The sequence below is a fragment of the Dichotomopilus funicola genome (genome assembly GCF_033296635.1).
Source record: "Dichotomopilus funicola strain CBS 141.50 unplaced genomic scaffold C8A04scaffold_83, whole genome shotgun sequence".
NCBI classification, from domain to species: Eukaryota; Fungi; Ascomycota; class Sordariomycetes; order Sordariales; family Chaetomiaceae; genus Dichotomopilus; species Dichotomopilus funicola.
The window spans coordinates 42,082-65,720 of NW_026944104.1; the positions used below are offsets into that span (position 1 = coordinate 42,082).

The 23,639-nt window shown below is 56.3% G+C and overlaps 7 protein-coding genes across 7 annotated transcripts; 4 read left to right on the forward strand and 3 right to left on the reverse strand.

The window, feature by feature from the left end:
- Positions 1-96: 96 nt before the first annotated feature.
- Positions 97-2,633, forward strand: C8A04DRAFT_40049 (P-loop containing nucleoside triphosphate hydrolase protein; the record flags this gene model as incomplete). The annotated part of the gene is made up of 2 exons (XM_062784803.1): positions 97-231; positions 291-2,633. The coding sequence occupies 2 exons, from the start codon at positions 97-99 to the stop codon at positions 2,631-2,633; spliced, it is 2,478 nt and encodes an 825-aa protein (XP_062633628.1).
- Positions 2,634-3,228: 595 nt separating this feature from the next.
- Positions 3,229-6,369, reverse strand: C8A04DRAFT_15124 (uncharacterized protein; the record flags this gene model as incomplete). The annotated part of the gene is made up of 2 exons (XM_062778369.1): positions 3,229-3,439; positions 3,500-6,369. The coding sequence occupies 2 exons, from the start codon at positions 6,367-6,369 to the stop codon at positions 3,229-3,231; spliced, it is 3,081 nt and encodes a 1,026-aa protein (XP_062633629.1).
- Positions 6,370-8,035: 1,666 nt separating this feature from the next.
- On the forward strand, positions 8,036-9,379 carry C8A04DRAFT_40051 (UDP-glucose 4-epimerase uge1; the record flags this gene model as incomplete). The annotated part of the gene is made up of 3 exons (XM_062784804.1): positions 8,036-8,064; positions 8,231-8,916; positions 8,976-9,379. 3 exons carry the CDS (start codon positions 8,036-8,038, stop codon positions 9,377-9,379), a joined length of 1,119 nt encoding a protein of 372 aa, XP_062633630.1.
- Positions 9,380-9,529: 150 nt separating this feature from the next.
- Positions 9,530-10,727, reverse strand: C8A04DRAFT_32218 (uncharacterized protein; the record flags this gene model as incomplete). Its single annotated transcript, XM_062782019.1, has 3 exons — positions 9,530-9,781; positions 9,876-10,509; positions 10,573-10,727. The coding sequence occupies 3 exons, from the start codon at positions 10,725-10,727 to the stop codon at positions 9,530-9,532; spliced, it is 1,041 nt and encodes a 346-aa protein (XP_062633631.1).
- A 1,090-nt stretch (positions 10,728-11,817) lies between these two features.
- Positions 11,818-13,875, reverse strand: C8A04DRAFT_15104 (heterokaryon incompatibility protein-domain-containing protein; the record flags this gene model as incomplete). The annotated part of the gene is made up of 2 exons (XM_062778359.1): positions 11,818-12,796; positions 13,025-13,875. The coding sequence occupies 2 exons, from the start codon at positions 13,873-13,875 to the stop codon at positions 11,818-11,820; spliced, it is 1,830 nt and encodes a 609-aa protein (XP_062633632.1).
- Positions 13,876-15,244: 1,369 nt separating this feature from the next.
- On the forward strand, positions 15,245-20,886 carry C8A04DRAFT_15117 (uncharacterized protein; the record flags this gene model as incomplete). Its single annotated transcript, XM_062778364.1, has 2 exons — positions 15,245-17,273; positions 17,336-20,886. The coding sequence occupies 2 exons, from the start codon at positions 15,245-15,247 to the stop codon at positions 20,884-20,886; spliced, it is 5,580 nt and encodes a 1,859-aa protein (XP_062633633.1).
- A 588-nt stretch (positions 20,887-21,474) lies between these two features.
- Positions 21,475-23,133, forward strand: C8A04DRAFT_32221 (uncharacterized protein; the record flags this gene model as incomplete). The annotated part of the gene is made up of 2 exons (XM_062782020.1): positions 21,475-22,033; positions 22,121-23,133. The coding sequence occupies 2 exons, from the start codon at positions 21,475-21,477 to the stop codon at positions 23,131-23,133; spliced, it is 1,572 nt and encodes a 523-aa protein (XP_062633634.1).
- Positions 23,134-23,639: the final 506 nt, after the last annotated feature.

A 23,639-nucleotide genomic window follows, 5' to 3' on the forward strand; every position in this document is an offset into this window, starting at 1 on the left:
AAAATTTCCCAGACAGAAGCGCTCTTGAAGTCTGTCGATTTCGTGAAGAGCATCTCCCCCCGCCGTCCTTCGCACCCACACTGACCGAGTCGCACAATGGCAACCGGCGGCTCAAAAAGTGGGCTTGCCCACCGCAACAAGTCGACGCCTAAAGATGCCGAGGCAAAATCATTAAAGCGGAAAAGAGGCCAGGACGACCTGGGCAAGCTGAAGGAGGCTGTCGATCAACTCGTGAGCAGCGCCATCTCCTCCTCATAATCGTCTCTTGTTGCTAACCTACCGCGCCGCAGGACCCCAAGTCACCCGACATCAAGAACTTTACCGACCTCCCCGTCTGCGAAGCGACCGCCTCAGGCCTGCGCGCCTCCCATTTCGAAGTCCTAACCGACGTCCAACGAGCCGCGATACCCCTTGCGCTCAAGGGCAACGACGTTCTCGGCGCTGCGAAAACAGGCAGTGGAAAGACGCTTGCTTTCCTGGTGCCCGTACTAGAGAAACTATACCATGCGAAATGGACCGAATACGATGGGCTCGGGGCCCTGATCATCAGCCCGACGCGCGAGCTGGCCGTGCAAATCTTCGAGGTGCTGCGCAAGATCGGGCGGAATCACTATTTCTCTGCTGGGTTGGTGATTGGGGGGAAGAGCTTGAAAGAGGAGGCGGAGAGATTGGGAAGGATGAATATCTTGGTGTGCACACCTGGTCGGATGCTGCAGCATCTGGATCAGACGGCTGGCTTCGACGTCGACAACCTCCAGATCCTCGTGCTGGACGAGGCGGATCGGATTATGGATATGGGATTCCAACCGGCTGTTGACGCCTTGGTGGACCATCTCCCTAAGACCAGGCAGACTCTGCTGTTCTCTGCGACGCAGAGCAAGCGGGTGTCGGACCTGGCGCGACTCAGTTTGAAGGATCCTGAATATGTCTCCGCACACGAAGCCGCAGCGAGTGCTACGCCTGCCACGCTGCAACAATCCTACATTGTGACACCGTTAGAAGAGAAGCTCGATACGCTCTGGGGGTTTTTGCGAACAAATCTCAAGAGCAAGATTATCGTCTTCTTGTCGTCCGGCAAGCAGGTGCGATTTATCTTTGAGAGTTTCAAGCGGATGCAGCCCGGTATTCCACTTCTTCATCTTCATGGGCGACAAAAACAGGTGGCGCGCATGGAGATTACCTCGCGGTTCTCCTCGGCCAAGTACGGGTGCTTATTTGCGACTGACGTGGTTGCGCGGGGTGTTGATTTCCCGGCCGTCGACTGGGTCATTCAGGCCGACTGCCCTGAGGACGCCGACACGTACATCCATCGTGTAGGACGGACGGCGCGGTATCAGAGCAAGGGACGTGCTGTCCTCTTTCTCGAACCAAGCGAAGAGGAAGGGTTTCTGAAGCGTCTTGAGCACAAGAAAGTGCCAATACAAAAAGTCAACGTCCGCGAGAACAAAAAGAAGAGCATCAAGAACGAGCTGCAAAGCTACAACTTCCAATCCGTCGACCTAAAATACCTCGGCCAAAAAGCCTTCATCTCCTACACCCGTTCCATCTACCTCCAAAAAGACAAGGAAATCTTCAAGTTCAAGGAGCTCGACTTAGACGCCTTCGCCGAATCCCTCGGTCTCCCAGGAACACCACAGATCAAGTTCCAAAAGGGCGAGGACATCAAGCGACTCAAGAACGCCTCACGCGCCGCCCTCTCCAGCGACTCCGAATCCGACTTCGACGCCGACGGCAACAAACGCGAAAAGAAGGACAAAGACCAAGTCCGCACAAAATACCAAAAAATGGCCGAGCGCCAAAACCAGGACGTGCTCTCCTCCCACTACCGCAAACTCGTTGACGGAGACACCACCGGAACCCCCGACGCCAACGAAGACGACGACGAAGCCGATTTCCTCTCCGTCAAACGCGTCCTCGCCGACGACGCCCAACTCGACGCAGCCGCCGGCATCGACAACCCAGCCACCACAACCATCGAACCCCGCGTCGTAAAACTCGGCAACTCCGAACTAATCATCGACTCCAACCGCCGCGAAAAACTGCTCAAATCCAAAAAGAAACTCGCCAAGTACATGGAACGAGGCAACAAGCTCGTCTTCGACGACGACGGCGTCGGCCGCCCGCTCTACGAACTCCAAGGCGAAGACGATTTCGCGCAGGAAGGTTCCGCCGACGCGTTGCGCACGCAGTTTGTCGCGGCTGAGACGGAGAAGGTTAAGGAGGCGGATGTGCAGGATAAGCAGGTTGCGAAGCAGAGGAAGAGGGAGAAGAGGGATCGGGCGAAGGCGCGGGAGAGAGAGGAGGCGCAGATGGAAGCGGAGGATGGTGAGGGGATGGGTCCGCAGATTGGAGGGGATGGGGACGATGGGGAGGACCCGTTGGCGCTGTTGCGGTCGTTGCCTATTGCTGGTGGTGGTGGTCGTGATGATTCCGATGGCGATAGTGATGGTGGGGAGAGGGAGCCGCCGATGAAGAAGGCGAAGAAATGGCTCCAGGACGATTCGGAGCAGGAAGAGAAGGAGAGGAAGAGTAAGAAGTCGAAGAAGGGTGGGAAGAGGGTTATTGAGATGGCGGAGGAGCCGGATAATTTGGAAGATCTTGAGGCGTTGGCGGCCGGGTTGTTGGAGGATTAAATTAACTGGATCGATATGACCTCTCGGATGCAAATGAAGAGAAGCGGATCTGTCAGGACATTCAAGCGTTCCCGATTGTGTGAATTGACAACCGATATTCACAAGTACTACAGCAACATGATGTTTTGTTGTTTTGACCAGAGCCAAAACAAATACATACATGGCTCACCAAGCTGACTGCACTCCCCATGATGAACGTCAGGAACAGTATAATAATATTGCAAGCCAGAACGAGTAACCCCATCCGAGGGACGAAGATGTAAACATAAACACCGAATGCTAAAGCCTGTGTGGTATTGTTTCTCCATCATCCCCCGGCCCAAACGCCGATGCTGTTTTCGCCTTCCATGCCCGGGTAGAAACTCCGTTGGCGTTCGTCCGAACACCATAAACCCATCCGTCACTCGGCCAGTGCATCCCCTAGTGCATCCCATAGAACAATATACCCTTGCTGTATCGTCCAGCATTCCTCAAAAAACTCTCACTCGGTCAATGTCCTTCCCGAATCCCCTAGCAACGCTCCCCAACCAAACTCCCGCAATGACAAAAATCCCTCAAATCCACCCCGATTAAACGTCTCTTCCGCCAGCGATTCCTATACCACCTCGCCATACAAGCGCACGCGGTAGAAGCACGTGTGGTCGCGCGCACCGTAGTTGCTCACCGCGCGAATGAGCACCGAGTCCGTCGCCGCCTGCAAGCGGTCGACAAGGTCGCGGGACAGCGCGTGTACAAACATCCCCTCGTCACGCGCGCGATGTTCGTAGGCAAATTGGCCAATCTTGGCCCACCCGTCAGCGAGTAGCCTGTCCGTGCCGGGAATGGTGTTCTTCGTGGTTCGCGAAGATATCGGTAGCGACCCAAACCAGGAACCTGAGGTGGTTGCGGGCGGAATGGCGGTGCTGGGGAACTGGGCGGCCATCCAGTCGAGGACACGTTCGCGTCGGGCGTGGTCGTCAAACTGGGCCCAGATTTCAATGTCGCGCGGCATGGCGAGGGGGTCGGTGGTCGCGGCCGGGTCGATGTGCTCGAGCAGGACGTGCTGGGGGACGACAAACTGCGGGAGGCGAACGGCGAGGACGGCCGGGTAGGTCCGGTTGGCCGCGCCAAGGGTGCCTGCGCACCAGCAGTGGCCCGGTTCGGTCCAGGGACGCAGGGCTTGCGACTTGTCGTGGAGAAACTGTGGCTGGCGCGGCATGTGCTTGAGCCACTTCTTGGAGCCAACGCGGGGTGTGGCGATGTCCCAGGTGGGAGAGGAGAGCGATATATCGATCTGCGCATTGTTGCCCGGCGAGAAGAGATTGACCCGGTTGCGGAATGCGTAATCGATGCCGACAGACCCTTGGCTGCGTCCAAAGGAGGCAAGTCGACGCGTGATCTCTTTGTCAACGAGTTTGTTGATCAATGTTGTCGTCTCGGTCTTGCTCATGCTGTCCTTGTCGTCGAGCTTCTTGATCACAAAACCGATCTCCTTGCGCAAATCACGCATCTCGACGTCGAGCTGAGCGTTGAACTTAGCAAAACGGTCGCTGACTTCGCGCATGAACTCTGCTTTGGATATAACAGTCTCGCCCGTGCCCTTGGATGGGCCCTTGCCCGGGCTGATGACGTCGGCCACCTTGTCTTTGTTCTTTTGCAGCCACCTCTCCCAAGATTCGGGCGCGGCCTTGTCGACAATCCGCTTCACGTCGTCAGCCGAGAGGTGCTCCGCGAGCAAGCCGGCGTCCTTCAAGCGCTGCTCAATAGCCTTCCAGTGCGGGGTAGAAATGCGCGACTTGGAATCCAGAGTGAGAATCGCGTTGTCGTGCTCGATCTTGTCCCTGAGCGCGGTCCAGAACTCTTCTGCGATGACGACCCTGCCCTTCCAGTCTTTCTTGACCGATACGACTCTCGGGAGAATCGCTTGGATATCTTCCACTGCTTTCTGCGTCGGAGCTGCCCTCGTCTGCATGTAATCCTTCATGTCGGTGTATTGTTGGTTGGTGAGAACACCAAGCGGGTGCAGGAGCGGCGAGGGGAAGAACTGGCCGACGTTGTTTTGCAGGTCATCCCAGCCGTACCAACGAACGGTAAGGAGGGGTCTGTCGAACAGGTCCGGGCGGGCTAGGGTATGCGCAAAACGCATTACGTGGAGTAGAAGAAAAGCGGCAATGACTGTCTTGACCAGCGTGACGGGGTGGAAAAAGCCCTTGACATCAAAGCCGTGGTGTTGACGGTCATATACCTCCGACATCTCAGGACCCTGAAGGTTGTCAACTTGGCTTTTGTCGCTAGGATCGAGGTTAAGAAGGCGATCGCGTACCCGTTGCGCATAACTACCCGCGATGTGTGAATCGTTCAGTGTCACCTCGACTTCTGGTAACTTCTCCGCCTCGTCAATGTCCGGGCCGGGCGTGCCCAGGTCTGGCGAGAGCTCCCTAGCGAGACCAGAGGGCTTTCGAAGGTGAGCCTTCGGCGTCAAGCCGCCGGGGCGCCTCGGCGGTTTCTTCAATACACTAGGGGGGGAGGAGACATCCGGCCGCTGTGGTGCTTCTTGCGACTCTGGAGGTGAGATTGGCGCACTAGCCTTAGCCTGTCGTGCATTCATGGCCGGCGGCGGTGTCGGGGTTTTGATGTGGGCTTCGTTGAAGAGGTTCCGCTCCTCGATAAAACTGCGGGCCGAGCCGGGCCGCTGGACGTCGCTGTCCTGCGAGGACGGGACGTTGTTGGGCGTCACAGACATATCCATGTGGGCGTGCCGCGCGGATCGTTGGGGAGGCGGGGGCATGGCGGCCCTCGCAGCCTCTTCCCTCGCTATTTGGTCGACAAGTCGCTGTTGCTCGGCCACCTCGTCGTCCGCTTTCCTCTTCTCTGCTTCGCGTTGTTGTTGGAGTTTCTCCTCTTCTTGGCGTTGCTGTTGGAGCTTCTCCTCTGCTAGGCGTTCCTGCTCGGCCTTCTTCCGGGCAGCGTCTTCAGACCGCTTACGCTCCCTAGCTCTGCGAGCCTCCTCTGACCTCTCTCGCTTCAGGCGAGCATCTCGCTCCTTACGCTCTTTCTCGGCGAGCGCTTCAGCTTCATCATCGTCATGCGCCCTCTTCCGTACATCCCTTGGCGCAGGTTTCTTGGGCGGGGGTCGCGTCGCCGACAGGTCCCCGGCATTTTCCTGATCCTCACGCTCGCTTCCCATATCCCCATTCGTTTGCTGCGTATCGCTCATTTCTATGTCGTCAGGCTCCTCCACCTCAATCGTTGGTCGCAATTGCGACCCAGCCCGACGCTTTGTTGCAGGAGGCGGCGTCGCGCGTTTGAACGGCTCGGGTGAGGGCGACACTGTCGTGGCCCGGGATCCTGACCGTGCCGCCCTTTCCTGTGCCTTGGCATTGCGGCGAGCCTCGGCCGCGGTCTTGTCCCTCCTGACCTTGGTGAAGATTTCGGCCGCTGCCTTATCAACGCTGGTGCTGCTAACAACGGCCCGGTCTGGTAAATGCGACATAGGTGAGCCGTATGAAATGCTGTATTTGGTGGGGATTGCTGCTCTGGTGATTGCCACATGATCGGGCGCAGGCGATGGGCTCGCCGACACCCTTGTTCGGCGCTTTGGGGCCATGGCGCGACGGGAGCCAATTGATCCTTGGGAGTCGGTTGCACTGCTTTGAGAGTTTTTTGGTGATCGCTGTGACCGTGGAGATCGCGGTGGACTATTGAGAATGTCAGCCACAGCTGCTATCTGCTGGCTGAGTCTTGAATCGTGTGACATCGCGAAGTCGGTTCAAAAAAATAAAACGCGATAAATGAGACAAGTGTTGCGGTCGAGGTCATGAAAAAAAGTGGGGTAAACAATCTCAAAAGAGGAATCGAGCTCAATTGAGATGGCACACACAATAGGGAGAAATGGGAAGAATAAGAAGGCACGCGGGGATGAAGAGAGGGGCGAGATGGGATGGATCAAAGTGGTTGGGTATTGGGTATGAAGGGCCACAAAACCCAAATCAACTAACTTACCTTGAGTGACAGCGTGGCCGCCGAGGTGACAGTCGACAGCCTCGAATTCAATCGGGTAGCGCGCCCAATCCCAACACTCACATACACGCTGCAGACGCACACCGTGAGCTAGCCTCGACACGTCACAGTCGATTGATTGGTGCCCGAAAAAATCTGTCGTAAAATCCGACGCAGTCGAAAGCCGATGGAGCAATTAAGGGTCCGGGACTCGATGATTCGACGGCGGCAAAGGCCAGATGATAGCGATTCCTATTCGGCTACGAATATTCCGTCGTAGTGGTTGTGCTCTTGTTCATCGCGACAGGGCTACAAATGCAAGCAAAGAGACAAGAGGCTGGAAGCTCGAGGGAACGTTCCGGGGGGCTGCGGAGCAACTAAATTGGAAAACCCGCAGAGGAAACAAAATGGCTTTGAGTTCCTCACCCTACATCGCAAGCGGAAAGAAAGGGCTTGTCCAGCAACCGAAAACGGCGTTGTCTTTGACCTTCGATGACGGCGGCGGTGCTTTCATGTCTTCCGCTGTGCAACCTGCTTCTTTGTCTCTCGTGAGCGCACACCGACATGCGGCGCGCCTGGCCTCGTGGAGAGTGAGGCCCGTGCATGTTTTCTCTGCCTTGGCATTTTGGGAAAGCGCGAGGGGCTGGGACTTGGCAATTAACGGCGATTGATGACTCAGCTGGGCAAGAATGATATGCCGTTATCGGGATATGCAGACAATGATATTTCCTCGACCACAATTTTGATGTGGTGGCTGGCAAAATATTGCCCCGGCCAGCCAGCCGCCAGGGTCTTTCTGTTTCAAGTTTCAACTTCGAAGATCGCCCTGCCAAGTCAGCAGATCGGCGCGCTGCAACATGCCGTCGATTTGTTGGTGAAGCTCGGAACGTCCAACATGGGAGCCGGCTCAGAACGGGCGCAGGAACATTCGTGGCCTCCGAAATCTAAGACCTGAGGACTCCTGCGCAATCTTTTTTGAGTCGAAGCACAAGGGAAACTCGAAGACGACCCGCCCCAGCTCGCGATGATCATATCCCACAAGTGCCTGAAACGGGCTGTGCAAGGGCCGATGACGAACTTGTCAATTTCACCGTCATTTTAAACACATTCGTCACACCTTGAATTTTGGCGCTTGCAGGTGCGCGCGGGCCACAGACACAGCTTGCGTGGGGTCGTTGTCGCCGAGTTGCGGCAGCCAGGGGGGGGCGAGCCCCACGTTTCAATGGCAAGCTGCCGTGCTAGCGAGATTCGAGGTGCAACCAAACCACAAGCAGAACCAAGGCAGCTTGATCATTTAAGATCTCCCATTATCCACCGAGCAAGACCCCTCTGCGTTGCCGTTCTTTGCATCACAGCAAACTGCACTCGTCCTTTGCTCTGTTTCGCCGACCAATTCCTGTACAGAAACCAGACCAAAACATAAAATGGCCGTCGGCACTGTTCTCGTTACCGGGTAAGGACCGCATCAACCAACCCCTCATTCACCCCACCATCGCCCACCGCCTCTCGATCACACCTCGCGACGTGGCTATGGGATAGCGAAAAAAAGAAAATGGAACCTGCCAAGCACGTACCGGTTGACGCAAGAGGAATTTGCAAAGCTAACAGCACGAATGAAGTGGCACCGGGTACATTGGCTCGTTCACGACACTTGCGCTGCTCGAGAACGGGTACGATGTCGTGATCGTCGACAGCTTGTACAACTCGTCGGAAGTCGCCGTCGACCGCATTGAGCTCATCTCTGGCAAGCGCCCCGCGTTCCACAAGGCCGACATCACCGACGAGGCTGCCCTCGACGAGGTGTTCGCCAAGCACCCCGAGATCGACAGCGTCATCCACTTCGCCGCGCTCAAGGCCGTCGGCGAGTCGGGCCAGATCCCGCTCGAGTACTACCGTGTCAACGTCGGCGGCAGCATCTCGCTGCTGCGGGCCATGGAGAAGCACAACGTCACCAACATTGTCTTCTCGTCGTCCGCAACCGTCTATGGCGATGCCACCCGCGTCCCCGGCATGATCCCTATCCCCGAACACTGCCCGATTGGCCCCACCAACACCTACGGCCGTACTAAGGTGATGATTGAGGAGGTCATTGCCGACCAGATCAACGCCCAGCGCACCAACAACCAGAAGGCGGGCAAGCCGCATGAGCAGTGGAACGGCGCTCTGCTGCGGTACTTCAACCCTTGCGGTGCCCACCCCAGCGGCATCATGGGCGAGGACCCGCAGGGCGTGCCTTACAACCTGCTCCCTCTGCTCGGCAAGGTTGCTACCGGCGAACGCGAGAAGCTGCTGGTTTTCGGTGACGGTAAGTAGCTACCAGGGTAAAAATAGAGCCCGCAGAAGGTACTAACTCCCGGTTCATAGACTACGCCTCCAAGGACGGTACCGCGATCCGCGACTACATCCACGTCCTCGATCTCGCCCGCGGTCACTTGGCCGCCCTCAACTACCTCCGCGAGCAAAAGCCCGGTGTCAAGGCCTGGAACCTGGGTTCCGGGCGCGGCAGCACCGTGTTCGAGATGATCAAGGCCTTCAGCAAGGTTGTCGGCCGCGACCTCCCCTACCAGGTCGTCGAGCGGCGGCAGGGTGATGTGCTGGACCTTACGGCCCATCCCGCGCTTGCGAACAAGGAGCTGCAGTGGAAGACCGAGCTTACCCTCGAGGATGCGTGTGACGACCTTTGGCGCTGGGTCCAGAACAACCCCAAGGGGTACCGCCAGGATCCCCCTGCGGAGCTCCTCGAGGCTCTCAAGGCCAAGAAGGCTTAAAAATAGTGATGCATCGTACGAAGACAACAACCAGAGAGGTTCCAGAAAAGAGGCCATGCCATGATGTCAGGCCGCCATTTAGAGATAAAGTAATCCACGAATAGATAAATGACAAATTTCACCCGCTCAACCGTCAATCCCTATTCCCAACTACACCTTGAGCAGGACCTTGCCAGTGGTCTTGCGGCCCTCCAAGTCGGAGTGTGCGCGAGCCACATCCTTGAGCGGGTAAACATCGTGGATCTTGAGGTTGACCTTGCCGGCCTGGATGAGCTCGAACAGCTCAGCGGTATAGGAGTTGCGTTCCTCCTGCGTCGCGATGTACCCGAACAGCACCGGTCGCATAAGCTTGATGTTCTTGGCTCCGAGTCGCAACACGTCGACAGGCGGTACGGGTCCAGACTAAAGTTGTTTGTTAGCATCACGCAGCCACAAAACGATTCAACAAAGCTGAGGTGTGGAAGAAGAAAGAGAAACGAAACAGAAAGAAACTTACCGCATTCCCGAAAACCACCAGCGTTCCCTTCCGCGCAATGCTCTCCAAATCCCCCTCAAACGTAGCCTTCCCAACCCCATCAAAGATCACATCCACCCCATTTCCACCCGTAATCTCCTTCACCCGCTTCACCACATCCTCATTCCGCGAGTCCACCACCCACTGTGCCCCATTCGCCTTCGCAATCTCGACCTTCTCCGCGCTACCCGCGGTCCCAATCACCCTCGCCCCATGCGCAACCAACAACTGCACCAGCAACGAGCCCACGCCCCCCGCAGCAGCATGCACGAGAGCCCACGGCCCCTCACTCACCCCCAGCTTGCCCTGCGACTCTGGGTGACCCGGGCGGGCAAGACCCGCGGCTTCTCGGACAAAAGTGAGGGCGGTCAGGCCCTGGAGCAGGGAAGCCGCTGCCGTTTCGGTGGAGACGCCTTCGGGGAGGGCTTGGGCTTTCTCGGCGGGCACGGCGGTGTATTCGGCGTAGGCGTGGTCGGCGACGTAGCCTACGGGGGCGCCTTCTTTGAGGGCGGGGAAGGTGGCGGTTACGGAGGGGTGGACGGCTGCGATGATGCCGGCGGCTTCTTTGCCTGTGATGAGGGGGAGGGGGGCTTTGTAGAGGCCGGTGCGGAAGTAGCTGGGGTGCGTTGTGTAAGTAATAGTGTTGTTAAGCATGGGGGGGTGGTGGAGTGTAACTCACGTGTCGATGTAGTTGACGCCGACGTACTCGTTGCGGACGAGAATCTCGCCATCCTTGAGCTCCGGCACGGCGATATCGGTCTTCCACTTTAGGGCCTCAACTCCTCCGTTCTCCTCGATGAGGATCCCGGACATGGTCTTGGGGATGGACGCCATGGTGGAGAAAGCGAAGCTGGTTTTCGAACGGATGATTGATGGCGGGGTTAATGAGGGGTTGCGAAATGGGTGAGGAAATTGTCTGAGGGGATACACCGCCGTTGGGGCAGTTGAAATACTATAATTCCTCTGGGAAGGTACGAGGGGTCTTGGTTTGTGAAGCTACCGTAACCGTTAGTCAGCGCGTTGTGAGGGGACCAAATCACGAAAGAGGAAGTTCAAGGTTGTCGTCATCGAGACCCGTTATGTTGCCCCTAACCCTCGGTTTCGTCGGATTATAACAATTCGGTTCTATGAGGATTACATACTTTCTGCCCGAAGTAATTCAGTTTTGGCTTGGGATATCTCATCGCGTTAATCTTTAATCGTTTATTTTACGTTGTTTCTTGGAAAGCATTAACTACAGGTGAAGGTCCAAAGCGGGGAGATGCTGCTCTGGTCCCGGCGTCGGGAAAGAGCACACCGGGGATTAGGGAACCTTATTCCCATAACGGTCAGCCAACGTTTTTACGAACTGGAAGTCAGGTATATAAGCATTAGCAAGCTCTTCAAAATCACGGCCCCAAATTTGTGTCGGGGTATCTAAAAAATGGATTTGTTATAATTACGTGGTGTGAAAACAGAATTAACTAACTAGAGAAAGAAAATGGAAATTTGACCCATGAAAAAAACCTCATATTACTTACGGCTACAAAAGAAAACAAAAAAGGGAAAGACGTTGAGAGGTTTAGCAGTCTTTGCGGTGATAAAAAAAAAGCAGTAACCGTTTAGAAAATAATTCTACAAGTCTTTTATGAAACTCATGTACTTTTCTACTTCAAGGTGTATAAATATGTCTGTAACTATCTCACTCGTACTGATTATTGTCAACAGATTGATTACTTGTTCTCTGGTGGATGAATTTAACAAACTCCCACTAATCAATAATTAATGTTGGCTCACTGTGCATCTGGTTTCCTGCAATAACCAGAAATATTTTGCTCCCTTGTGCTTAATTAAATTGCAAGGAGTCTGTTTATGGCAAAGGGGTCTGAAGGAGTACAATATACGTTCGTTCCCCTTCTAATAACAAGTCTCCGTGAATCGATTCCTATTGAAGCTGTATGTCCCCGAAAGGAGGGTCATTCACGGTTGCTTCTCCATCCATCAACCCGAAAATATAAGTCGGACCCACGAGATGGTGTCTCAGTTCCGTACCCTCCTCAGGTACGGAACTCAGAAGAAATGGAACGTGCCCCCCAGCAAAGACCGCAATGTTGTCACCCTCCTTTACCTCAACCGGCCCCAATCCAGGACGGCCGATGTCATCAACAAACACCCGACGGCCGTAGAGTTTCCAAACACGTCGGTAATCCCATGACTCCTTCATCATCCACGCCTGCTTTTCAACATCACCGGTCACTTCAGTTGGGGGCATTACCTTGCCTGTCAGAACATCAAAGCCGTGTTTAAACTTACTGGTCCCTTCGGCATCCGCCCGTTTGACCAACCCCATATCGGCCATGGGTACACGCCATAATTCTTCCCCAGACACCCCTTTCGCCATTTCACCGAGTTCATTCAACCAGGCTCGGCAAGCTTCGAGATATTTCGGCGAGTCGGGCGCTTCGGTGAATTCTTGCCCAACACTTCTTACTTTACTAATGATGATACCCGGGAGTGAGATGACCGGATCATCATACGCAGCAGTGGTAATTCGGCTCCTGGATGGCCAATCTTGCCAACTAGCACTTCCACATGCACTGCCGCGCGCCCTGGCCTCAGCATCATCGCCGAAGAATACCCCGCCGATCAACGGAATGGAGTGCGGCGCGGTCCAGTCCGGAACCCAAGAAGGGAGATCTTTCTGCGATTTAGCAGCTAGCCCTCCAGACGTTTTGCGGCAGAAGCTCAGAATGTCCGGTCCGTGATCGTGTAGTAGAACCTGTGCGACAGAAAAGAGGACTTTTCCAATAGTCATGTCTGGGGAGTAATCGACGGGAATCCGGCTGCGGTCTTGCGCCCGTATCATCCCCAAAAGGCCGTAGATCCTGTCTCGGGGATCGGTGGACTGGATAGCGCCTTCAGGACTGGTGCTGAGAGAGGTCCACATGATCATATCCATCAGGGGCAGCCCAATATCAGCCTGATCGAACCCCGCGCCAGCATTTGCCGCCTCTTTCGCTTCATCCAGAGCCTTCCTGTATCCGTCCGACGCCAATGACAAGTGCGATAAGTTGGGGTAAATATCCCCCAGCAGCGTGTACAGCCGGCGATGTTCTGGAGCCGTACTCGGGTAGAGGATCATCCATTCCAACAGGCGAATACACTCGCTCACATCCTCCCACGCCACGGAGCTCACCCGTCCCTCGGGGTCTTCCCCACACAACATCACCGCTTTCCGCGCCAGCACGACCTCCTGGATAATCCACACCCGCTTCCACCACGCCCGGTCCCGGAAGAACCTCCAGATCGCCTCAAAATCAAACCCAACCCTCGGTTTCCCTTCACCACTACCACCCTCACCAACATCACCCCCCGTCAACGCAAACCCCCTAACAGTGTCCACAAACCCCACCAACCTTCTCGTATCCCCCAACCCACCTCCCCCAGCCCCATCACCATCCCCTTTATACTCCCTAACCTGCTCCCGAAACAACACCCCCAACTCCCTCACCGCATGTAACCCCCCCTTATCATCCTCCGGCCCCAACCAAACCACCACCTCCTCAGCAGCCGTATAAATCCGACTCATCATCGGCACCTGCCAGTTCTTCTCCTTCGTATCCATCTGGTTGATACACAGCGCGTCGACCCACAGGTTGCCGGTCCATTTCTGTCGAGCGAGGCGGGTGATGGCGCTGTGGAGGTTGGGGGTCACGGGGACGGGGTGGGTGTTGATGGTTAGGGTTGGGGGGGAGGTGGTGGGTGGGGAGGGGGCGCCCCAGACGTAGGAGAGGGCGGAGAAGGAGGGGGGTGGGGTATTGGGGGATGGGGGGGTGAGGGGGGTGGTGGTGAGGGTGAGGGTTAGAGTGTCGGACCTGTCGGTTGGGTTGGTTGGGTTGGTTGGGTTGGTTGATGGGGGGTAGGAGAGCGTGAGGAGACGGATTTCGTGGGTTAGGGGGTTGAGGGGGGAGTAAGGGTAGGGTTCGTAGGGAGGGGGTGTCATTTTGGGGAATCTGCGAGGAGTGTGTTGAAGTTTCCCAAGTCTCTGTTTTGGTGGTGATACTTTTGATGGTGTTTAGGGGGGTTCTGGGGCTGAGCTGTGCTGCGCTGACAGCGCCCTGTGGGGTAGGTGGGGCCACGCTCCCGGGGGTTATTATTGTGTACATAATTATTGGAGTATTTCGTAGACAGTTTCGATTGAAACATCACACTTCTTGATGTGTCCCGAGAAGTGCCCGAAAGATGAACTTTTTGTCAAATTGGGTCCGATTGGCAGCGGCTTTGGGGGGCCATGGGGGTTGTGAAATTTCGACTTGTCACAGCCCCCATGATCTGGTTCAAAGAAAGGGAAACTTTCATGTAACTTGGCGGCATTGTAAACATGGAGAAACCAAGATACCTGGATATTCTTTTCGTTGGGGGCGGAAATCTGCAGTGATCACCTGTAATTGACAGCCGAAGGTGCAATGGGCGTTTGTGTTCTGGGGCTCTCCTCAAAAGCGGCTTCGGACGGGTGTTTTTCCCCAACTCCAATATTGAAGGTGTGCTGCTAAAACTCGGAAACGCCCAAGTTAAACTCGTTCAACAACTTGAGTTTTGACTTCGTTTCTTTCAATATTGAAGCGCTTGCCCCACTGCATGCGTGGGCGAGGCGAAGTTGAAATCTTGACGGGTTGCGTGTTCCTTTGGCGCATCCACCCGCTGAGGCTGTGCCCCGAACACCCGTGCGGGCTCTGGAAGGCTCTCATTTTTATCACTGGGAGTGTCGACGACGGTGAGCCTCTTTCTTTAAACAAGGCGATTTGTGCTGCGTAACATCGCCATTTTATCCACAACCTCACAACGGTAGTTGGTTTTTTATTCTTTGTCAACATCTTTTCAATTTCCACCGAATATCAAGGCTTGGAAAATTGACATAATCAGCCGCAAAGTTCTATCCGGACCTTGCATCCAGGCACCCGTTTCAGCTACCGCTTCCTTCTTGTCCCACGTTGCGGCCCCAGAACTCCAGCAAGCGGATCGCCAGGCCGCGCCCCACAAGACCGCGTAACCCAACGTGCAAGCACCTGCACCACTCATTCATTGGCACCCATCCGGGGCATTCTTCATCGGGAATCGACAAAAAGACGCCTTGTCATACCAATCTGCCGGCCCGAGAACACAAAAGAGCCCTTTCGCTGCCTTGGGTTTCTTTGTTTCCCTCAGGCCTCACTTGTTCAACACTCCAAGGCATCGCCGCTGTGCCGTCCGATCTCAGTGGCCTTTGTCATTTGGTCCAGGGTATTTCGACTCCCAGGGAAATGAGGCACTGCCGCAATCGCAGTCGGCCGGACGTCGAACAACACTCACCTTGACGGATTTCTTTCCACACGATGACGGCAACAATGGGCATGGACGGCCGCCAGGCCCGGCTTCATCAGCTTGCTGCCGAGTGGGGGGTCCACCAATTACCCCCGGTGGCCCCGCCGACTCCAGCCCCGCAGCCCCGGACGCCCAACGACGACTTCCACGCCGAGGAGTTGCTCAAGAGACGCCGGCTGGCCAACAGCCAGGACTCGAATTCCCAGGGCAGCATCAAGCGTGCTTTCAGCTCACACAAGAAGTCGTGGGAACCCAACGAGGTTTTTGAAGCTCTCAATGTTCACGTCGCCAATGGTGGGACTCCGGGGGTCGCCGATGCTCTCATCGCCAAATTGCTTTCCACGGGTGGGAATCCCAATGTCTCGAACCTCAAGAGCAAGACAAACCTCCTCACGCGGCGGCGGAGCGTTGAGTCGATGGAACGAAGCAGGGTGCTGCAAAAGGCCGTTGAGAATCGTCACAACGACATGGTTGCGGTCTTGGCGCAGCACGCCGACCCTCTCACTCTCGACCAGGCATTGCCCTTCGCGATACGATCTGGTGACCTCGTCTTGGTTCACTTGCTCTTGAGTCGGGGCGCGAATGCTTCTCAGACACAGGGATCACAAGATGCATTTCGGCAACTGTGCATTATGGGCGGCTATTCCGAACTCATCGGGCTCGTCCTCCAGTCTGAGGGACGCCCACCACCAAGTTGGCTCTCGATGTGCATGGTTGACGCCGCTCGAAAAGGGTGTCTCGCGACAGTTTGGCGACTGAGCCGTTTCTCCGCTGATGGGGAATACAACAAAGCCGAGGCCCTCAAAGCCGCCATCGCCCAGTGTAGAGTGGACATCGCGTTAGCAATTCTCACGGCCGCAAAACCACCCACCCTCGGCGGCCAAGGGATCTTAGAAGGCTTCTCACAACTCCTCACCCACACCACCATCGGTCCGAACGAGAAGATGGCCCTCACCGAGGCATTGTTATGTGCCGGTGCCTCAGGTGACCCCGTTTCACTCGCGCTCGCCCAGGCGTGCTCAACACAGTTCTACGATATGGTCACCCTGCTCGTGTCATACGGGGCTTCCATCGAGTATCAAGGCGGTGCTATCGTCCGAACTGCCATTTCCCGGGGCCAAACCAACCTAGCGCAGCTGCTGTTAGGCGAGTCATCCAGGTTAAGCCCCATTTCCGCCTCGGAATGCGTCATGTGCATCCCCAAAGGCGTTTCACCAGAAGACCGGCATGCCATGCTCAGCCTTTTGTTAGCCAAGGGCGCGGTGGGAACCAGTCTACACGAGGCCCTCATAACCGCCGTAGAAGCCGGCGATTTACAATCCGCACAACTCCTCACCACTCCCCAATTCCCGCGTGTTCGGTCCATGACAAACACCAATCGCCGTAGCAGCTCCCCGGGAATCGTCCAAGTTCGCCACGAGATGGCGTCAGTCGATCATAAAGCCGGATTCGCTCTCGACATTGCAGTCAAATCTGAGAATCTGCCCATGGTCAAGCAACTTTTAGCCGGCAGACCATCCGCGGCAACCCTAGACCACGTTTTCACCGCTGTGCTAGGACTTCAATCCACAACGCGTTACCAAATGGCAGAGTGCTTCCTCAGCGCGGGGCTTTCTCGGGCTCGTATCTCTGCGGCTTTGCAAAAGGCGATTGAGGAGCAGCCACCACGTAGAGACGAGAACTTGATCAGTATCTTACTTCGGCATAACGCCGATGTCAACTTTAATGACGGAGCCGGGGTGGTGTCGGCTGTGGTGATCCGGGATCTGCCACTGTTGGAGACCTTACTCACCAGCAAGCCGTCCCCGCAGACCATGGCGGCGGCAATGGCTCAGGCTCTCACAGTGGACGACAAGCCGGTTCGTTATGAGATGATCCGGTTGCTTATTGCTGGTGGGGCGGGTCGGGACGGCGGGGAGGTTTCTGAGGCATTGGCGCAGCTGTTAACTGTGAAGCCAACGGATATGAAGCTCGCGGCTTTATTATTGGAGAAAGGAAGGGCCGACATCAACTTCAGTCAAGGTTTGCCCGTTGTTATCGGTATGTTCACCTCTTTGATCCCATGTGTGAAGCAGGAATTAGTCATAATTAACTGGTCAAAGTCATCAACGAACCTGATCCAACACTGCTCGACCTCGTTCTCCACCACGGCCACCCAAACACAGATACCCTTTACCGCGGCCTTGAAACACTCTCCTCTCTCCCCGCATCCCCGACCAAAACCAAGAAACTCACCTCCCTCCTTCGCCACAAACCATCCCCGACCATCCTCAACGCCATTCTCTTCAAAGAAGTCCAAGCATTACTCCCCATCCCCCCATCTCAACGTCCACTCGAAACATTATCCGCCCTTCTCGACGCAGGAGCCGACATCAACGCCCACAAAGCCGCGGCCTTCTGCTGCGCTGTAAAAGGTGCTGACGCGCCCATCGTCGATCTCTTCTTCACCCATCCTACCCAACCCCAAGGACCCACCCCCGCTTCCCTGGCCGCGGCCCTCCCACAATCTCTCAATATCCCTGATGCGATGGACCGCCTGGCGTTTACGAAACGACTGATCGCGGCCGGCGCGCCGCCGTCTGAAGCCGGACGTGCGCTAGTGTATGCCATCACGGCGCACCCGGCGGACTTACCGCTCATCTCCCTGTTGGCGACACATGCAGAACCTAACGTCGCGGGCGAAGCCCTATCGGTGGCGGTGAAGAATGGAAACGTGGGAGCCGTCAGTGTGGTGCTGGAGATGGCTGGGTCGAGGTTTACGCGGCTGATTTTGGAAGAGGCGCTCAAAGACGGCGTGGCGTTGGGGGATCATGAGAAGAGGGCTGGTGTGTGCAAGGCGATCTTGAAGAGGGGGGTTCCTTTATCGGAAGCCGTGCTTGGGGAAGTGCTAATCGGCGCGGCGAGAGAAGGGGACTTAGAGCTAGGAACGGTCTTGCTGGAGTATGGGGCCAGCGTGGAGTTCCGTGAGGGGCAGGCGATTGTGGAAGCGTGTGGTGCCGGGTCAGCCGCTGTTGTGGGTATGCTCTTAGCTGGGAAAGGGGAAGCGAGGATGCCGACACTGGTGAAGGGGTTCCAAGCGACGACGCAGGTTGGAGATCTTGACAAGAGGACTGAGGTTTTCCGGCTGTTGCTAGAGAAGGGGGTGAGTGGTGACGTTGTCCACTCGCAGTTGGTGTCCGCGGCGAAGTTTGGTAGTGATGGGACTGAACTCGTGCGGTTGTTACTTGAGTTCGGGGCGAGTGTGGACTACAACGCTGGCGAAGCGATCTGGAATGCGACGCGCGGTGCCATTATGGACAGTCTTAAGCTTCTCCTTGGCGTTGAGAAAGTGGGCGGACGGCAGAGCACACCATCGCAACCGACATTGCTGCGGGCTCTCAAGGCGAGCAAGAAGCTCGGAAGAGACCCCCGGTATCAAGTCATCGACTGGCTGTTCCAAGCTGGCTTGGAGCCATGCGAAGAAATCGACATTGCCCTGAACCGGGCGGTCAAAGATGAGCCCGACCTCCGACTGGTGCAGTTGTTACTCAAGCACGGCGCATCGCCGTTAGCTAACGGCTGCGAGACGCTGATCGATGCCTGCCAGCGGTTACTCATCGACATTGTCAACACATTGCTCGAGACGGATATCCCAGCCAAAGATGTGTCCTGGGCATTCCAACAAGCTTTCACTCCGCAGACCGCTTCCACTTGGCTGACGTCGGAGGGAATGTTGGTAGCGGCGATGCTCCTAGAAAAGGGCGCTGAAGGAGAGAGTCTTGCTCTCGCGCTGGGCACGGCGATCGACTCGTACGGGACGGAGAAGGACGAGATTGCACGCCTATTTTCCGAGCTACTCTTGGGGGCCAATGTCGATGTCAACTACGAGAATGGACTGGCCCTCCAAGAGGCCGCGCGAAAGGCAGACTCGGAGTTGATCCAGCAGATTCTGAAGCGGAACCCGGACTCGCATACCGTGTCTATGGCGTTTCCGTATTTGTTCGAGGCGGATCTCTCTGAGGCGGATAGTCTCCGCCTTGTTGAACTGTTTGTCGAGTACCATGGTGATGGGGAGCGGCTTGATGCGATGTTCGTTCATCCGGAGTTGAAGGAACCGGTGATCTTTCGTGCGTTGGGGAAATATCCACGCTCGGTCAAGATGCTCCAGGCGTTGCTCGAGGCGGGATTCTATCACGACCAGATGATGAATATCAAGGTCGTGGAGGATGCTGAAGAAGAAGAGCCCGTCAGCTTATTGTTCTGGGCTCTGCTTCAGCCACAGAAAAAGGTCAGCAGCGCGGTCGTCGAGATGCTGATTGACTGCGGTGCCAAGGTCAACTTTGAGACGCGATGGTCCAAGAAGACGCCTCTGATGCTTGCTATTGAGAACAAGAGGCCTGATCTGGTCAAAACTCTGATCTTGTCCGGGGCGGAGGTTGATGTGGTGGATGCCACCGGGAACACGCCGATGACGATGGCTACCCGGATCGGCGGGGATCTCAGCACGTCGCTCATGTCCAGCATCCTGGCCGCGGATCCTTCCATTAACGATGGATCGCTGCATAATGCGGCGAGGGATCTGAACCTCCAGGCGATGCGAGTCTTGGTCGAGTATGGGCACGACGTTGACTTCCCGAGCACACTACACGGCGGCCGCAGTGCCTTGGGTGAGCTGTGCTTGAACGCAGCGCACGCCGGTCCGTTGAGCGCAGCGCAGGAGAAGCAGATGGAAAAGGCGATGACATTCCTCGTGAACAAAGACTCAGACCTCGCCATCCAGTCAGATTCCAAGTCAGTCCTGCTGCTAGCACTCAACTCGGCAGATCCGGTACCCATTACCCGCGCTCTGCTCAAAGTCGGCCTGTGGAAGCACGTAAACAAGTCCTACAACCACTACACCGACGGGAACTTCACCTACTCAGCCACGCAGTACATCACCCGTGTCCTCCCCTGCAATGAAGACCTCCGCCCCCAACTCCTCGACCTCCTCAAATCCAACCGTGCCATCGACGTCTACTACGCCAACGAGGGCCCCCAACCCCAAGACGCCATCAGCCTGCCCCCCGAACTCCTCCGCGCTGAACGCGAGCGCCGAGCCCGCGAAGAACGCATTTCAAAAGAGAGCGAAGAACACGCCATCGCCTTAGCCCGCACTAAAGAAATCGCCCACATCCACAACCAAATCTTCCGCCAGCGCGCCGAGCTCGAAGATTCCCGCGCTAGGCGCAAACAAGACGACGAAATGGCCGCGCTGCGCGAGAGGCAAGCCGCAGAGGAATCGGCGTTCGCGGCTGAACTGCAGCGCCGCAAGGCCGCGCGCGAAGCAGCCGTATCGCACGAACAGCGGCTCACTGAGGCCGGGCTTACCCGTGCGCGGCTGGTGGCCGAGGCGGAATTGGAAATGGAAGGGAAGAAACAGGACAAGATGTTGCAGTGGGAAGGGAGGATCTCGAAGCAGAAGGAGAACGACGCAAAGGCGTTGAGTGGGGTACGGATTCGGGAGCGCGAGGCGATTGAGAGGTTGGATGCGGCTGCTGATGCGAGGACAGTCAAGAGGATTGGAGAGCAGAAGAAATTGGTGGAGGGCCAGACGGTGTTGGCTGCAAGACTGGCGGGTGGACCGGGGGGGTTGGATCGCAGGCAGATTGGGTATGTGACGGGGGAGTTGGATTAGGGGAGGTGTGCATGGACGTGAGGCTTGGGATGGTCAGGTTGTCAGGTTACGTGGATCAGGTTACGTGGGTTTGACGGGTGTGATACTTGGGGAAGTTACGCTGAGAGGACGTGATACTCGGGGAAATTACGTTGGGAGGACGTGATGCTCTGGGAAGTTAGGTTGCGAGGGTTTGGTCAGCATGAGCTAGGGGAAGTTAGGTTGGGAAGGTTCTATGCACGCATAGGAGGCGTGCGGTGGATGTGATGTAATTAAATGCTCGAAGGTTTGGGGGTAAATAATGAACTGCACAAGCTTACAGAATTATTTCATGGCTCTTGATGTCTCTTGGGGTTCTGTATACGTCACGGTGCGTTTGATGCGAGAAAGCGCGCCCGACCTCCAAACCTTAGCATTGCTAGGAACGAACGGGTATAAATACATGGTCTACTCCTGCCCTTTTCCCGTCTGGACTTGAATAGCTAATCGTATCATCAGACTCGAACACTTCCTGGCACTCACACACTCACACACACACTGACAGACCTTCATACACACACACACCCATACACATACACACCCTTACCCACACAACATCCAACTGTCACCATGTTCCCAAGTCACCGCCAACAGGAACAGTCTCCCGCCACGGGTCCTTCAGCCCCCGTGGCCCGCGCCACCCGCCCCGTCGAGTACTGGCGCCAGGCAGCCGAGGTCTCCATCGAGAAGATCTCCAAGTTCACAGATCTTCTCCACGACGCCCGGGAACAACTGCAGCAGCAGTGGAACAACCCCCAGCGCGATCCCCGCTTCGGTCAAGAATACCTCTACGGTCTTGCCGAGATGGAGATGGAGACCGAGCTGGACGCCAAGACCCAGATGGCTTGGTGGTCGACACCGGACGCGCGCTGTCTGGTGGAGAGGGTCGTTGCGGCGGAGGCGGAGACGCGGGTTTACGAGTCTGTGGTGAGGGAGATTGCGCGGGACCGTGATGAGGGGGGTATGGATGGGATCGAGCCGAGGGTGGTAGAGCCGGATACGGCTATGTGCAGCGATCTGTACAATACCCTGGATAAGGTTCACCAGAAGGAGGTGATGGGTGGGAATGGGACTTTGCTGGGGGCTCTCGGGGGTGCGGAGGACTGGTTAGGGACAGGCTTGTGCAGGCGTATGGGGCGGGGCACAACCACAACGGCGTAACCGGCCACGGCGACGACGACAGGATGGATATCGACGACCAGCTGCGGAGTTGTAGTGATGATCTCCACAAAGATTGCGTCTACGACCAGGCGACGGGTCTGCGGTTCTCGCACCATCTTGTCGAGCCGGTTCGTCTCGTCCCATACCGACTCCCGCCCGCTTTCTCCGCGGCCATCTTCGGCGTCGCATGCCAGTGCCTCGGCGGACTATGATACGCCCGCCAACGGACTCCTCCTGCACCACGCCGTTGCGCACGCTGTGGCTGATGGCGCGTTGGCTGTTGTTCCTGCTCTGGGAGATGAGCGTCATGAGGCCTCCATAGACGACATCGACGAGTGGGAGATCAGCGAACCAAAGGAGTACCGCTGGCGGGTGGTCGATCCCAGCGCGACATCCCTGGACGCGGAACTCGATGCGTCGGCCTGTTGCGATCCTCGTTGTGGGGGGGACAGCATCATCTCCACCCACAAGACTACCATCTGTGACCTGGATGGCGAGCGGTTGGTATTCGACACCAACGAGGGACGCCAACACCACCAAACCCGCCCGGCAGTCAGGTATCTCTATTTCCATTACCTGGTATGCCACCTCCGACTCGCCTGGAGGCACGGATACCACGACAACGCCCGACTCGAGGACCGCCCTGCCGAGTCGGTCCTGGGGTTGAAAAACTGGCAGCCGTTCTGGCCGATCCAACAACCCCAGGACCGAGGGGTTCAGTGTCTCGCCCCGACTTGTCTGCTGGCCCTGGAGGAAGAGTTTATCCACTGTGTGACGACGGAGGATGACTCTCCTCGCACGTCGTACCTGTCGGGACACCAGCCAGACGAAGCGGACGCCGACAAAATGGACGTCGAGCAAGAGCCTACGGCTCGTTGGTCGTACCCCATTGTACCCTTGGTTGACAGCCGGGGGAGCAAGGCGATAGATCGGGCCGGGTTGGTTGCCATGGCGAAGATTGTGCAGGCGAGGAGGACGCTGGAGGAGGTGGAGGGCATGGAGGACCCGGGCGGTGGGAAGGCGGGGGAGGGAGAACGACGACGAGGAGGAGATGGGCGGGGTGTGTAAGCGGGCGAGGGGGTGTTAATTTTGGCTTTTGGCTTTTGGTTTTGGCTTTTGGGTTAAGGGGTGATGGGCCTGAATGGGGAGTTAGTTTAGAACTGAGGAAAACACAACTCAGCTGCTTCTGTTTTGGGCAATTTCATCACTTCTTCAGAGTTCGCTCAAATTGACCCGTTATCCTAGCTGCCTTGAGAGTTACTTATTGATTATCATCGTGTCGATGTTGCTATTCTTCCTCTGCACGAAAATTGTGATTGAGTTGTTGAAGGGGAAGGAGTCAAGCAGTTGGAACTTTGCAGTTGTAGGAAAGAGCACAGGAACATGAATTGGTACGCAGACTCGACATGGTCCTTGTTTCCAGCTTACAGGCAACAGGGCGAAACCCCTTTTCCCATTAAGAAGAGGCCCATCGTTGTCCACACTTGCCTCAAACACCCGTCAAGTTCTTGTCGAATATTCAATGTTTCTGCAGGTACATCCTCAAGGCGTAAACCCGTGGCTGTCTATCTAGG